At 37.9% G+C, this 14,167-nt stretch overlaps 1 protein-coding gene across 1 annotated transcript in view; it reads right to left on the bottom strand.

The window, feature by feature from the left end:
- Positions 1–267: 267 nt before the first annotated feature.
- Positions 268–14,167, bottom strand: part of LOC100368932 (vesicular inhibitory amino acid transporter-like) — a 32,720-nt gene continuing 18,820 nt past the window's right edge. Inside the window, exon 2 of the mRNA XM_006814945.3 lies at positions 268–1,834. Coding sequence (XP_006815008.1) covers positions 644–1,834 — 1,191 coding nt within the window. The 3' untranslated portion in view covers positions 268–643. The remainder of the gene's footprint in view (positions 1,835–14,167) is intronic.

Raw genomic sequence — 14,167 nt, forward strand, 5'->3', positions numbered from 1 at the left:
ACATGATGTTCGACACTATATACTGTAAACCAAATCGGATAATGATTTAACTGAAAATCATAGACGATCATAGACGAAGGATCAAACCCACTAATGCGCATGTACATGGATTGTTATTGGTACGTACAAAAACAACCATTGCACATGCATATTAGAGAATGTCATTGTTTTATACAAAAACTCCAATACCTGCTATAAGAACAGGGCTTTCAGGTCATGATAAATCATAGTCATCAACATACAGTGTCAAACAACAACACATACATGTTCTCGTCCATATTGCACCTTTAATTATATAAAATAAGCACATGCACCTGGGTTATTCCGTACTATTGCTCACCTAGTCTTATATTTGTGTATTGTTACTCAAGGGTCGAGGGTAGTGAGATATGTTCCGAGTGGACACTAGCCTAACAAGGTCGCGTGAGTTGCACCCTCCGCGGTACTCGGGGGTCTGATGCCGTTCGGCCGGCGAGGGCACCACTCACGCCTACATGTCAGGGTAAGTAAATACAGGTTGCCTTGTTTGTCATTGTAACAAATAGAGCTGCCATGGCAGTAGTCGCCATGACAACAGTGATAATGACCATGGATTTGAAAAACAATTTCTGTGCGTTTCCATAGATATACCTGTATACAACATTTAGAAACCTGTCGTAATGTTTGTTTGGTAAGCTTCGACTAAGGCTTGACTTGCATAAATAATACCTATGGTTCCACACACTAAACCTGTAAGTATTATTATAAAATCGAACATTTTTTGATACCATGGTATTGAGTGCCACTTGAGTTTCAAATGAAACCAGCATGGCCATATAAATGATAGCATAGTCCCCGTAAAACTACCTATAAGACCCATAAGCAGTGCGAAGTGTGGAACATAGATTGCTAATAGTAAAGTAAATACAACTAACACACAGCGGAGAAATACACCCCATACAGTAAGTCCGCCGTCCAGTGCATAGCACGTTGGGAAGAAAGTCGCCGGACGTCCCTGGAAGAAGTGTCTTTCAATGAGTTCGACGGAGGCAAAGTAGGGCAGTGGATATGAGAGCAACGCCTTGACCACTAGGAATATGTTAACAATAGCGCGAAACACGTCACTTGGTAAGTTGTCTGTGATGACTTCTTTCGTTGCCCACCCCCAGGTGAGAAAACCAACGTACCCAAAGAGGGCCTTGAAGAGGCCAGCTAGTCCGTGCGTCCAGTGCATCATTTTGTTAAAATTGTGCTTATCTTCCATGTTTCCTTCTAGGCTGGGTAAGAAAATCTGTGACGTGTAGCTAAAAACGACGATGCCAAGCACTATTGGAAAGTAATGGATGTCAACCAACAGACGGACCTCACCCCATTGCCAGTGAGGTATTTGGGTAACGCAATAGCCGATTATGATGATATTGATAAAGATGTGAGCCACTGTGCAACCAAAACTTAGGCGGGAAACAGATTTCAAATTGCGCAGAAATGCACACGGCACCAGAAACGCAGACGATATGATTGTCCACGTGCTCGCTGATATACCAGAATATTTGAAGCTGTTCGACAGCAGGTCGCCACATAGAACTAAATACAGGATACAAGTCATGATTAGCTCCACAAACTGTGCGGCATACACGACTTGTGCACCGCGACGTTTCCCCCACACCTCTTCAGCTATCTCAACGTAGGTCTTGCGCACGCGTATCTTCTCCCCTGTCTGTTTGTCCTCTTCATATAGACAGTACACCAATATCTTGCCAGTCCAACAGCAGATATACGCGATTCCGACAATGACGACTATTGCCCAGTATCCTCCATGCAGAACGGAGTACGGAAATGCCACGATGAACATGCCCTGCAAAAGGAGAACAGAGATAGTGTTATTATTTATTAAAAGTCATATAACGTATCACGCAGTGCCTGGCGAGCAAGCGCAGCCGAGCAGTTTATTGATTTACTAAAAATAGAACTGACGTAACCATGATAGATTGTCGAAGCGAGATTCAGGATGACACCACGCACGACTCGAAACACCATTCGAAGTTAAACTATTTTCAGTCTGTTGCCAGAGAAAGACTGTCTTGTAATTAAACAACAATCTAAAGATGTTTATCATGGATGAGTCGTCCGTCCTTGTGTAATTCCGTCCGCACCTGTATCTGGGACATGCATGGGCCGATTTTATTCACACACATCAAACATCATATCATACATATACAGATATATTTGTTTCATGGTCTAATTTCAAAGAAATTTACCAAAATCATGTCTTCAATTTCGGACCTGGTTGTCAGCCAGACATGGACATATATCAATAAAACATGGTAAGTCAATTGGACGTTATGGTTGATGCCGTAATTTTTTTTCAGATTGAAGTCAAAATGGCCGACTGGCAGCCATTTTGCCTTAACAATGCTGTGCCAGAACAATATCACTGACATGCCATGGCCGACCAAACTTTATTGTTACATTACACATCGTATGTCTTATGTTGAGCAATTTAAGTAAAAATTGACGGAAACTTTGTCATTTTGAATGGCTTGTTTTTAAGTTATACAGTAGTTATTATGTTGCATGGTGTAAAGATACTCGTTGGGGTGGACTAACTAACGTCCAGACTAACAAATATGGACCGTTTTCTGATTAGGTCTAGCTATTGGACGAAACAACGCAAACAGAAAAATAAGGCATAACGTAAACAAGCGGTTTACATTGCTATTCATATTAACCAATATGTATTATTAAAATGTGATCAGAACTGTGTAGTAAAGCAACCCCTGTACCAAAATTAACGGTACCCAGACTTTCCAATGTAACCTGATAAATTGAGAGGGTGTAGTTTAACTCATTCAACATCTTTTATTGTTATTCAACATTATATCTAACATAAGCCTTCATCTTCTGCAGGCATTGTCATGCGTGATTCCTAAAAGATTTCACAATCTGACAACGTATGGGATACAAGTTCACAATTACTCGTAAATTGGTTATTTTATTTATTGAGATATGGCATAATTTCTTCACCATGGAAACCAATGTTAAAACCGTTACAATACTGACAAAGTGACCGCCATAAAGTAGAGCATAATTTTCTCGAAAATAGACTAACAGTGTCCCTTTATATTGACCAGAATTGCAATTTATTGCAACATGAATACATTCTAGATTTTTTAGATTTGTGAGTAGGCTTCTACCTTAACGAGAATTTCTCAGTTATTTCCGTTTGATGCAGTTTAAAATGGAAACAATGCGGGCATGAAAATGCCAAAAAAAAAATCTCATCCTTCAAGATGCAACATGGGTAAAATCATAATGTAGTTCTACACAACATACCCTATATTAAAATGTTGTGTTTGCATGACACACGACAGTATTCGATCATAAATGAAAAATCAAAACCATTAAGACCATAACAACCAGTGTACATGTATATCAGAGAATGGCGTTGTTTCATCGAACAAATACTCAGATGACAACAAAGTACCCGGATGTGGGACCTTTAGCGGTTATTCTCGACAGGCATGCAACGAAACTACGGATATTTTGGAGGCGAAATGAATGACAAGTCTAAACTTTAATCATCGGATAAATCGTGTGAGCAAAATGACATGTTTTGTCAGGTTAGCTCTCCTCGGTACACTCATCTCACCAACACGATTCCTACGACTGGATGGATGTCTACATTCCCAAGATAGCCGTATCGTGACAACAATCTTTCTATTAATAAATTCCATGCGTACATACATAATTAATAAGGTGTCAATAATGGCTCAGTTAATAGCATATTCAATGGAAGACGGAGATCATAGCTATGCATGGGAATTCAAAAACCACCCATGCGTTGACATTTTCCATACACTGTGAATGCACGACAAGTTTTGGTAATGAACTAACGACTCGCGTGCTTATCGCGTGACGTATACTCGATAAGCAGACTCTTGACGCCAGAGTGGATATCTCATACATTGCTGCCGATATTGTCCATCGTGTTCAGGCACATATATCAGTATAAACAGAGTATATGTATTGTACACCTGGGATGCCCTGGTTAGTGGATGGTACATTTATTTATTTATTTATTTATTTATTTATTTATTTATTTATTTATTTATTTATTTATTTATTTATTTATTTATTTATTTATTTATTTATTTATTTATTTATTTATTTATTTATTTATTTATTTATTTATTTATTTATTTATTTATTTATTTATTTATTTATTTATTTACTTTTTGTTTGTATAAACAGAGTATATGTATTGTACACCTGGGATGCCCTGGTTAGTGGATGGTACATGTGTACATGTATTTATTTATTTATTTATTTATTTATTTATTTATTTATTTATTTATTTATTTATTTATTTATTTATTTATTTATTTATTTATTTATTTATTTTTTGTTTGTTTGTTTGTTTGTTTGTTTATTTATTTATTTATTTATTTATTTATTTATTTATTTATTTATTTATTTATTTATTTATTTATTTATTTATGTCATTTCCTAGCAAGAGTTTCCAAGCGTATGTTCTTTAAAAGTTGTATTTCAAGAGCCACAGCGCTCATTCAAATTTTAGTGTGTTTTACACGGTGCGTTGTTATACATCGCAAGATACCATATCGAGTATTACGCGTTCCGACGATTGCGACGTTTTAAGAGTAATTTCTGTTTTTCAATACATATACGAAAGTTGCGTGTTTGGTCTAGTGTAAGAGTGTATTTTCTGATTATGTATCATATATTAATTAATGAATAATATATTGATTACACTTATTATTTTGAGATACTGAATTGTTCGAGTTGCGGACATCGAGTTACGAAAACATCGAGTTACAAAAATGAGCAAGCCCATATTTCAGAAATCACGCCCACTTTTGCAAAACCACGCCTAAATTGTAACTCGATGTTCAATTAACCTATTATTTTGTTTTTATTGAACATTAACATTTAGTAACTCGAACTTTAATTAGCAGAGTTAACCGAACTACGGGCAATAAAGAATCATTTTGGAAATGCCACGTAATCGTTCCATATTTGGAATTCACTTATCCAAATAAGGAAGGATTCAGATACCCCGTGCAATAACGCAACATTACGTGTAGCTTAGCAAGGAAATAACATCGAATACGCGCCGTGACGTCCCGGCGATGATCGGCGATTTGGTGCCGTGCGCGAGCGTAGATTCGAGTCACACACGCAGTACATTTTGGTGTTATTTCCTTGTTTTTCGTTCTTTGTTAGCAGTACTATGATTTTACAATTATTTGTCATGATGTAGTTTACGCGTACGGTGACACGACTACAGATGTATAATAATTTTGTTATCATGAAAGGTATTGGTATTGTATTCTCCTAATGCTAAAAAAGTAACAAACATTTGCACCAAACTCTAAAGCGCCCCAGTTAATACTGTCCTACCATCACATTGGTCCCATGCTACGTATCACAACGTCTGTAAAATATCCGGTTTGTTTGCTTAGATTCGAATACACGCTGTGCAACAATCACGACGTTTCACAGCACTGTTAAACGTCCACGCTACTTCAAATATAATACATGTATTCGGGATTATCATAGTAAGATTACATTGTGCAATAATCGTGGTTATTCGAAGCTGGTCGCCGTGCACGTTATTAATCAACTTCGGAACACATCTACGAGTTACTGGCGTGACTAGAATACGACGCGTAAGTTGAGGCGAAGCATATATACAAGGCAGTATTTCATACGTCAAAAAAGTTGCTCTCTGATTGGTCTAACAGATGTTATGTTTAAGTTACCAATCTAGTAGAATTTTGTAAGTAACTGCATATTGACTCTTAAATAACCATGTACTATATTGGTAGACGCACGTGGTGAGATATGATAATGAGATATCGTGAAGTTCTCGTTGTCAATTACACCCCCACCTACACAACGTACCTTAGGAATGAAATATGCGGTATAATTGGTCATTATTTCCGAAGAGAAGTATTGACAGATAGAGTGCGAATTGTCAGCCACTTATGTATTTAGTTTGAACGTCATTGTGAACACGATGCTTTCCTCCACATATATATAGTTGAGTCAAAGCACAAAAGCAGGTTTTGATACGTCGAGAAAAAAGCTGCTCTCTGATTGGTCTGACTGTTAGGTTTCAGGGTCTGGTAGCCAATCACAATCATTGTAAAAAGTAACTTCGCATTGACTCTACATACGGTGTATTATGATATTGAACATATGGTTTCATGACTTTAATTTGCTTATGACCAAAATTTGACGACCTTTATACAATAAGTATACGTATTAAATAAATATTACGTTTAATTATCAATATTGCTCGAAGTTGCATTATATTAAATTCTAAAATTCACATATGTAACAGCAGTTTGTTTTATGCGGTACTGTCGCGTTCCACTATAATTAACAATCGTCTGAAAGTAAAATAATGTTTGAAACTTAGATAATTTTGACCTAGTACTCAAAATGTAGGCATTGATAACATTTATCATATGGTTTGAGGAATCACTTTCTAGGCATATATAGTTAGTCGTTATTTGTTTTCGATACATACACTCCCCTTACCCTAGAGTTTTTAACTGTCAACCGCTTACATGGACATCCGAGTATACCAGATGCATTTATTCTAAGCAAACATTTGAGGAGTAAAGATACACTGATGGTAGATGATAGGCTTCGTGGTGATCGTGCTCAATACAAGTCAGCGAATGTCTTACATGATTACGCTAACTGTTCACAACCGCAAACGTTGCTTGATAAAATCTGCCAGTCCCCAGGTTTCTGATCCAATTAGTGCAATCACCGAACCCATTTTCTGACAATCGATAACATCGACCAATGATTATTTTAATAGAGAGACAACGTGCTCGGAAAACAATCTCTTCTTGTTCCCACAATACCAGGTTCCGCACGTTTGGTTCCGATATTGACACTATTGCAGTGTATTTCTTCAAGTTACAATTTGCTCACAGCTGATCAAAAGGAACGCCCCGTTGCTGTATAAGGATTAGCCCCGTGAAGCAAATGCGAGAAACACACGAACGCTGTATAATAGGCATCGGCACGAGTGAGATGTTAGCTCATTGGCCACGTTCAACCAAGCATCATTACAGTGACACCGTTTCTAATTAAGCAGTAGGTTACTGTGATTTCTGTACAGTAAATGCGACAGTACAACGTATATTGTGAGCAATGATTGGCATTTGACTTTCTTTTGTCAGCCGAGCACGTGCGTTGGTAATAATTTACAGATAATATCGACTGATTAGATATTGTTAAATTTATATATCATATGATTCTTGTTTGTCACGATGGCAGTGTTAAAAGAATATAGGCTGCAATGATATACGTGAACCCACGTAACCCAGTGCACCTTATTTGGGGTATTAGTATCATAGCAACAGTTCAACTTGACTAGTATACTTGTTTCTGAACTATAATAATAATAATCAAAAAAAGGAAAGTAACAAAGTAAGAAAGGGTAACACATATCGTTGCGGATATGGCAAGGTTTGGATGATTTGGACTGCAAGGACTATGAGATACACGCATTTTGTTAAACGTGTATGGTACGTTTATTGCATTAATTTGAATATGACGTCAGTATACGTGAATGCGTACAGCAGCGTCTTCCGTTTTCGGTGGGAGCTGCTGTGTTTTTTTTTATTGCAGATACTAATGTTATAGAATGCGTACGTGTGCGATCTAGTACTAGGCATCCATTCATTTAGTTAGTCATTGAAACCATGACACAATAACAGTATACTCCAGTATATGTTTTGATATAGTGTTTCGCGAAAGAAAAAAAACATTCACATCGCTCGAACATTTTCATAACGTTGCCGACTGTATTATTCAGCCCGCACGTCACGTGAACATACTGCTTCCGGTATGATACACATTTCTTTGATTCAAAACAAATCACTTCACTTCCAAATTCATGAAAGGATATAAGCACATACAATAATTGCAATGTACATTTTTTTACGTTTTGTTCGCCTTTCTTCTTTTTTTAAAAAGCGTTCAGCTGGCACTGTTATCTGTCACCTGCGTTGACACTTACCCGTCACTCACCCTCTTCTATTTCATGTCACATAAGTGCTATCATTGGGAGTAGGAATACAATAAAACAATACATGCTTTTGACAGAGAACCTTTCTATTTCAAACGTCAATCACAACGCCGGACGCATTCGCCGTAGCATTATCCGTAGCTACACAATAGTACCGGAGTGTATTGACTTGTGTGAACAAGCTGCGCAAACAAATTAGTGAAGGGGCCAGTTTGCCCTAATTAAATCATATCCACACGCGCTAACGAATCTAATTTACGCATCCCAACGACGTATAGCTTGTTTTATTCAAACGCAACGAAAGGGGAAAGAAGAAGTGTGTTTTATTAGAAGTGAATGAGATATATTAGACGCAATACACTCGCCGGCTTCTATATTTAACGAGAATAGTGACATATGTATTTAAAAAACTTAGACAATCTACTCATCATTAAATGTAGTTGATTCAGGTTGTTGACAACTCGTAACGAGCAATGCCTCGTTTTGATCGACAGACAATGTGATGGTCGTTTATGCACACCTAAAATGATTTGGTACATATAATCAACACACGACTCGTCAATACCAGCCACGAGAACCACAGAAATTCAGCTGTAACATTGAGAAATACTTGTCCTCCCATTTTTGGCTAACACTACAAAACGCCTCAGGTCACAGCTTGCTGAATCCTGTCGAGTTTGGAGTTTTCGGGCATAACTCACGTGACGTTGTTAGACGAATGGAAAAGATAGTATTATATGTTTCCGGCGCAATGTGCCCGGAACAATCATTGGTCGAGAAATTAACATAATTAAGTATGTCCAATTTGCCGGTGGGTGGCCCAGTCAGGGTAATATCGCGATAACATTTTGGTTTCAGATTGACAAAAAGGTACGAAGATGTAGCAATCTCTTTCCCCATAAATATTTGAAATTGTGGCGTCCTCACCTAGAATACAAGAGACTAGTAGTACGTCTCAAACATGACGTGTTTTATGATTATGATCGGAGACAAGCCGCAGGGAATACTGATGTACTCTGAATAGCAATATAAACTACAGATACATATGAATGTATTGATGTAGATTTAACCCACATGGTCAACGATTTTCAATACCGTACACTGATACAGGGGAGGTAGCGCGCGTTGGGAAATAATCCCCAACACGACTCATGTGCGCATGTCCATCTCCCAGCATTAGTTGAACGCGGAAATTAAAGAGCGGTGGTCGTCACGCCGCGTCATGTTCGATATGGGACTCATACGACGTATACAACGCTTGTAAAATACATTGTTTATTTACATGAAATCCGAACACGCGCTGCGCGACGACCACCACGCTTCAACGCTCTCATTTGTTTGGTGTGAGTGATACTTCGAAAACTGTGGCTCATTTGAAAACCGCTGGTGTCATGGCGCCGGGAGATACTGACTATAGATCACTGAATGAATGAATAGTGAACTCAAATAGTGTGATAAGATGGCGTCGTAGTGCACATTTCTCCCAAGGGTCACGATACGAAAGACGGCACCCTGTCGTCTGAATGTCAATCAAAACAAGTTCCACGGTTTTTGTTTTCACGTAGATAGCGCCCGGCATGCCCAAGTTCAAGCCTTTCCAACAAACTTGAAACATCTAATTAGTGCTGTATTTACAGACACGTATTCAATAATCAAGTCAGCCGCGCTGTGTCTAGTCACGTGATTTCTTTTTATACCTCCGAGTAAGTAGAAATGAGACCTTTAACCTTATACATTTTAATAAAACCTTCCAATTCAAATATGCATTATTTTTTTTTTTCGCTTATTTTGGAATTGTCAGTGGATTAATCAAACAAATTCGCTAATAGTAGCACGACGCAAAGAGCGCCAAACCAGAACAGAAAACTAACAGTAGATCGTAGTGGGGAGTAAAAGTTTACCCTCATGTCATATAGAATAATATCGCAAAGTGAATCGTATTGATTTGTTAGCAGTAACGATGGCAGGTGGTGATGTAGTCGCTCGATGACAAACGCATTTTCTGATTAAAAAATATTGCCATACGATATTCAGAACGTTTTTTAGTGATTAAGCTGAGCCGACTAAGTGTGGTTTGATGCGTTTTCCCGCTTAATAACCAGCTGTGTAACGAAATGTATCTGCTCTGTCCTATACAGATGTTGACTCAGCCGCTCTTCGTTCAGCTCGCCTCTTCGAATGAGTTCTAATTTCCATACCCGTTCTCGCTTTTGTGTGTGCTATTCGTTTCTGTATATGTAATTTGAAAGTGTTCGTGCATTTTTCAACATTTTCGTTACACTGAAACCATAGAATATTAGCACGCTGTGTTTGTTTCATGCACGGTAAAAAATGATCGACAGGGCCAATGTGAGTTTGGATTCTACATGGGCGGGGGATTCCTAGACGAATGTATACGGATGTTTGAATCAATCGTTTGCCAAGACAATATTAAGAAGAGAATTTCTGAAGAATTTTCGCTAGAATTGACAGACATTCAAAATGCTAACGCCTAATACACTATAGATCGCGATCTCCTGGGGATAAGGCTTCTGTGACGTACAAAGTGACATATTTGGGTGAAGGCAATATTGTTAAATCGACAACTGTGTTTAATTGTGTAGTTGTGTCTAGTTGTGTTTAGTTGTGTTTAGTTGTGTAGTGAAATGTCTCAAAGTCTTCATTGATGGACGACTGCAGATCAAAACGTTGAGCGGCCATCTTGTCATTTACTTACGTCACATGAGCGTGTCGTCACTGGAGGGCGCAGTTAATAGGAAGGGTGTATTGAAAATATACGGGAGATTAATTTTAAGCAGCACCACATAGTGAAATGCCGTGGATGAAAAAAAAAAGAGTTTAATACCAGTCAAGCCGAAAATAAATCACTATACTGAGCGAATAAATTTGCGCGAAAACAACAACACACAATTCACAGCAGTTTAACTCAAACCTAAGTGACGTAAAACAAATAATTTGCAGTTTTTTTTTTTACAAACTTCCTTCCCAGAATTTCCAATGGACAACCCCTATAGAGAAAAAAAACAGTTAATCGTGTGTATAATCATATGTGACAAGTGCAACCATTTCGTTTTAACAGTTAACTCAGAACATATGTTTTAATTACCCTTTACATTTGATTCAATTTATAATATCACAGCTTTAGAGAAATACAAACGTGCGAAGGCTACTTTTATAACGCTTCATGACACAGCAGTAAATATGTCGATTAGTTCCTCGATAAATCTTATGACCGAGAACGTTCACAGCACGAGTTACAAACTTCGAGCTAAGGAAAGTGTGCCTACTTTACATGGCGTCTGAGTTTGGGAAGATGGGCGAGCTCAGTGTAGATAAGTAAGTATATTTTGGAGTTATTGGGAGTAAGGGAAAGTGGCGAGTTGTCATGCTGGTATAAACATAGTGTTTATTTTCAGACCAACACCTCGAACGCAATTTGACATTACTCTATACTAATAACAAGTATGGAGCTGATCACTCGCGATCGACACATCAAATTCAGAACTATGGGGAAACATGTCACAGTTTTAGGATCTCGTTTGTGTTCTTTCTAGTTATGTGGAATATTTAAGTATAGCAATCACAAAATTCATCAATATTAGTACCAGATTAAATAATCGAAATGTTCTACGAAATTACAATACTCCGTCTAATGATATATTATTCCATCAAGAAAGTTGACGGATTTTTCCATTCAGCAATTGGCAATCTGGATTCTATAGTACTTAATCAGCAATTGTATCGCCTCGTACAGAATCAAATTCTCGTCGTTTGTCTCACCCAATTTGAGAATCCCGATAGCGGGAAAACTAGATAAACCCCCGCAATCGATAGAAACGATTGTAGCGGCATACAATTGATTCAGCACAAACTCGAATTTACGACTTTCGAATCGAAATGAATTGACCGGTCGATGTACACTCATTCAGACTTAACCATCGTAGCTGTAGATTTTATTTAACGCGGCAGCTGTGGGGGATTTTGTTATACTGTTAATGAGTGAAAATACGAGTTTCACTAAATTCAAGTTGATCTAGTGACGTTTCGCAAAGTTTTTCTTATTTATAATGAAAAGAAAACTTCTTGCGACTTAAGCTTCTGAGTAGAATTCAAAGTTGCCCTTGCCGACGATGAAGTGAATATACACAACCGTGTACAGAGTTTGGTTTACCATGCCATAAACGTAATGTGGCAGTCCCATGCTGATAACGGGAAGTACGTCAGGTTAACTAAGCGTCAGGAGTCAAACACAATATTATATATATTATTATACATCTGTCACCGTAACGCCATAAGTTACAGCGTGCCGTAATTTTGCGGTATTTTACGGGTATTTTCATCCTACCATATTACGAAATGCGAATTCCAAATATGGAATGATTACGCGCCTAAACGTCCTCTAATAATAAAAACAGACATGGCTGCCACCAGGATTTCACAGGACTCCATACAAAGAAGTTCGCTGATTCTGATCTAAACTTTTTGGATTTCGGCATTCCCATGATGTATAATAATAAGAAGGAAGGAAGGAATTGAAACAAAAAGATGTATAATAATAAGGTTATTACTCCGACAGTACGCTGTCGCATCGACCTCCGCTGAGCGTCGATCGATACTGCCGCTGTACTGTCTTCGTGCATACTTTGAGGTATTTTCGTACTAACCTTATATTATAAAAAGAAGTACATGTTATTTTTGTCCTCAACATAGAAAATGTAAAACACAAGTTTTTTTTGGTAAATTCGTAGTAAGACAGGAAGTGGTGACTTTTGTTTTCAACATGTACAGCTAACTTTTCATATCTGTTTCTATTTAAAACCCTATTTAACGAGAGTAAGTGAGTAAGGTATTAGTTAACTGCTTTCTCCACTTCCGCTACGACCACATGGCTTGACCCATAAATGCCCTGGTGGTAATTGTTGCGCCTTAACGTTTGTGATGAATTGGAACGTTGTCGAGAAATTCTCATTTGTAGTGGACGTGACCATCTTTCCAGGAGGTGACACACTTAATAGTCATGCTTACGGCATATTATTATACGTTGTAAACACATAACTACCAGGGTTTATGTGTGGGGACCAACATTCAATCTCAGAAGGGCTTTTTCATGTTTTTCTAGATTCTTTTTTATATTAAGTTGTCTCACACTTTGTACAAATGCATTAAACTCTCTAATCTATCCTCTGACAAAACCACCATTTATCTACCTTCTATCACTTACTGCATTTAGTATTGAGAACATGTTCAACATCGAAAATATATCTTTGGGCAGTAAAATGTAGGACATGGACGTCGATGAAAGCGTTATTCTGATTTACAAAATCCGAGAATCGTCACACCGGTTTCCAAGGCCCTCGTACGTATATAACGCGTTGAGGATATACCTCTCTGAATATAGTTCTACCCATACTGTAACAGACAGGTGTAAATGCTTGAAGTAATTATTTGTTTTTATTTTATTCCATCGTTTCCGATCTTAGCAAGAAATATGTGATTGCATAAGACGACACTCTTGGATATTTTCCACATTTCACTTTATGCATGTCGTATATTTTATGCACATCCGTATGTGATGTCGTTTTGAATGTAGCCCATTTTTCCAGCTGGCAAAGCAGAGGGGAAATAGTACATTTCGACGCATTTAACTGCTTAATACATCCGGCGGCGAGTTGGGCAATTTTTCCATTTTATTTTCTCGCTCTAACAAAACCCTAAAACGTGTTCGTCCATTGAGTCCAATCATCACTGAAACCGGAACAATATACGTCGACGGTTTGTATATAACAGTCAGTTTTAAGCGGAGCATGCAAAGATAAACCAACAAGAAAAGTAGACACTATCTACCATGCATCCGGGAGCAGAAGCACTTTATGCACTTAATCATTAATGCATCATTACCAGCTGCAGATCGGCTCTTCGTGTTCGCTCGCAACCCGGGGTGTCTCTCTTCGTGACACTCTTTCAAGCTCAACGTTCTCTCCTACGAGTTCATATAAGCGTGGTTAAGCGATACGCGTTAGGAATTTAAAAAAATCACATCAAATCAAATAAATGATACTGTTTTTCTCTCCACGGTAACTGTTTTTAAACTTTCACTCCTGGTGTACAGTACAT

This window comes from Saccoglossus kowalevskii, chromosome 18, assembly GCF_978046115.1.
Source record: "Saccoglossus kowalevskii chromosome 18, keSacKowa6.1, whole genome shotgun sequence".
Lineage (NCBI taxonomy): Eukaryota > Metazoa > Hemichordata > Enteropneusta > Harrimaniidae > Saccoglossus > Saccoglossus kowalevskii.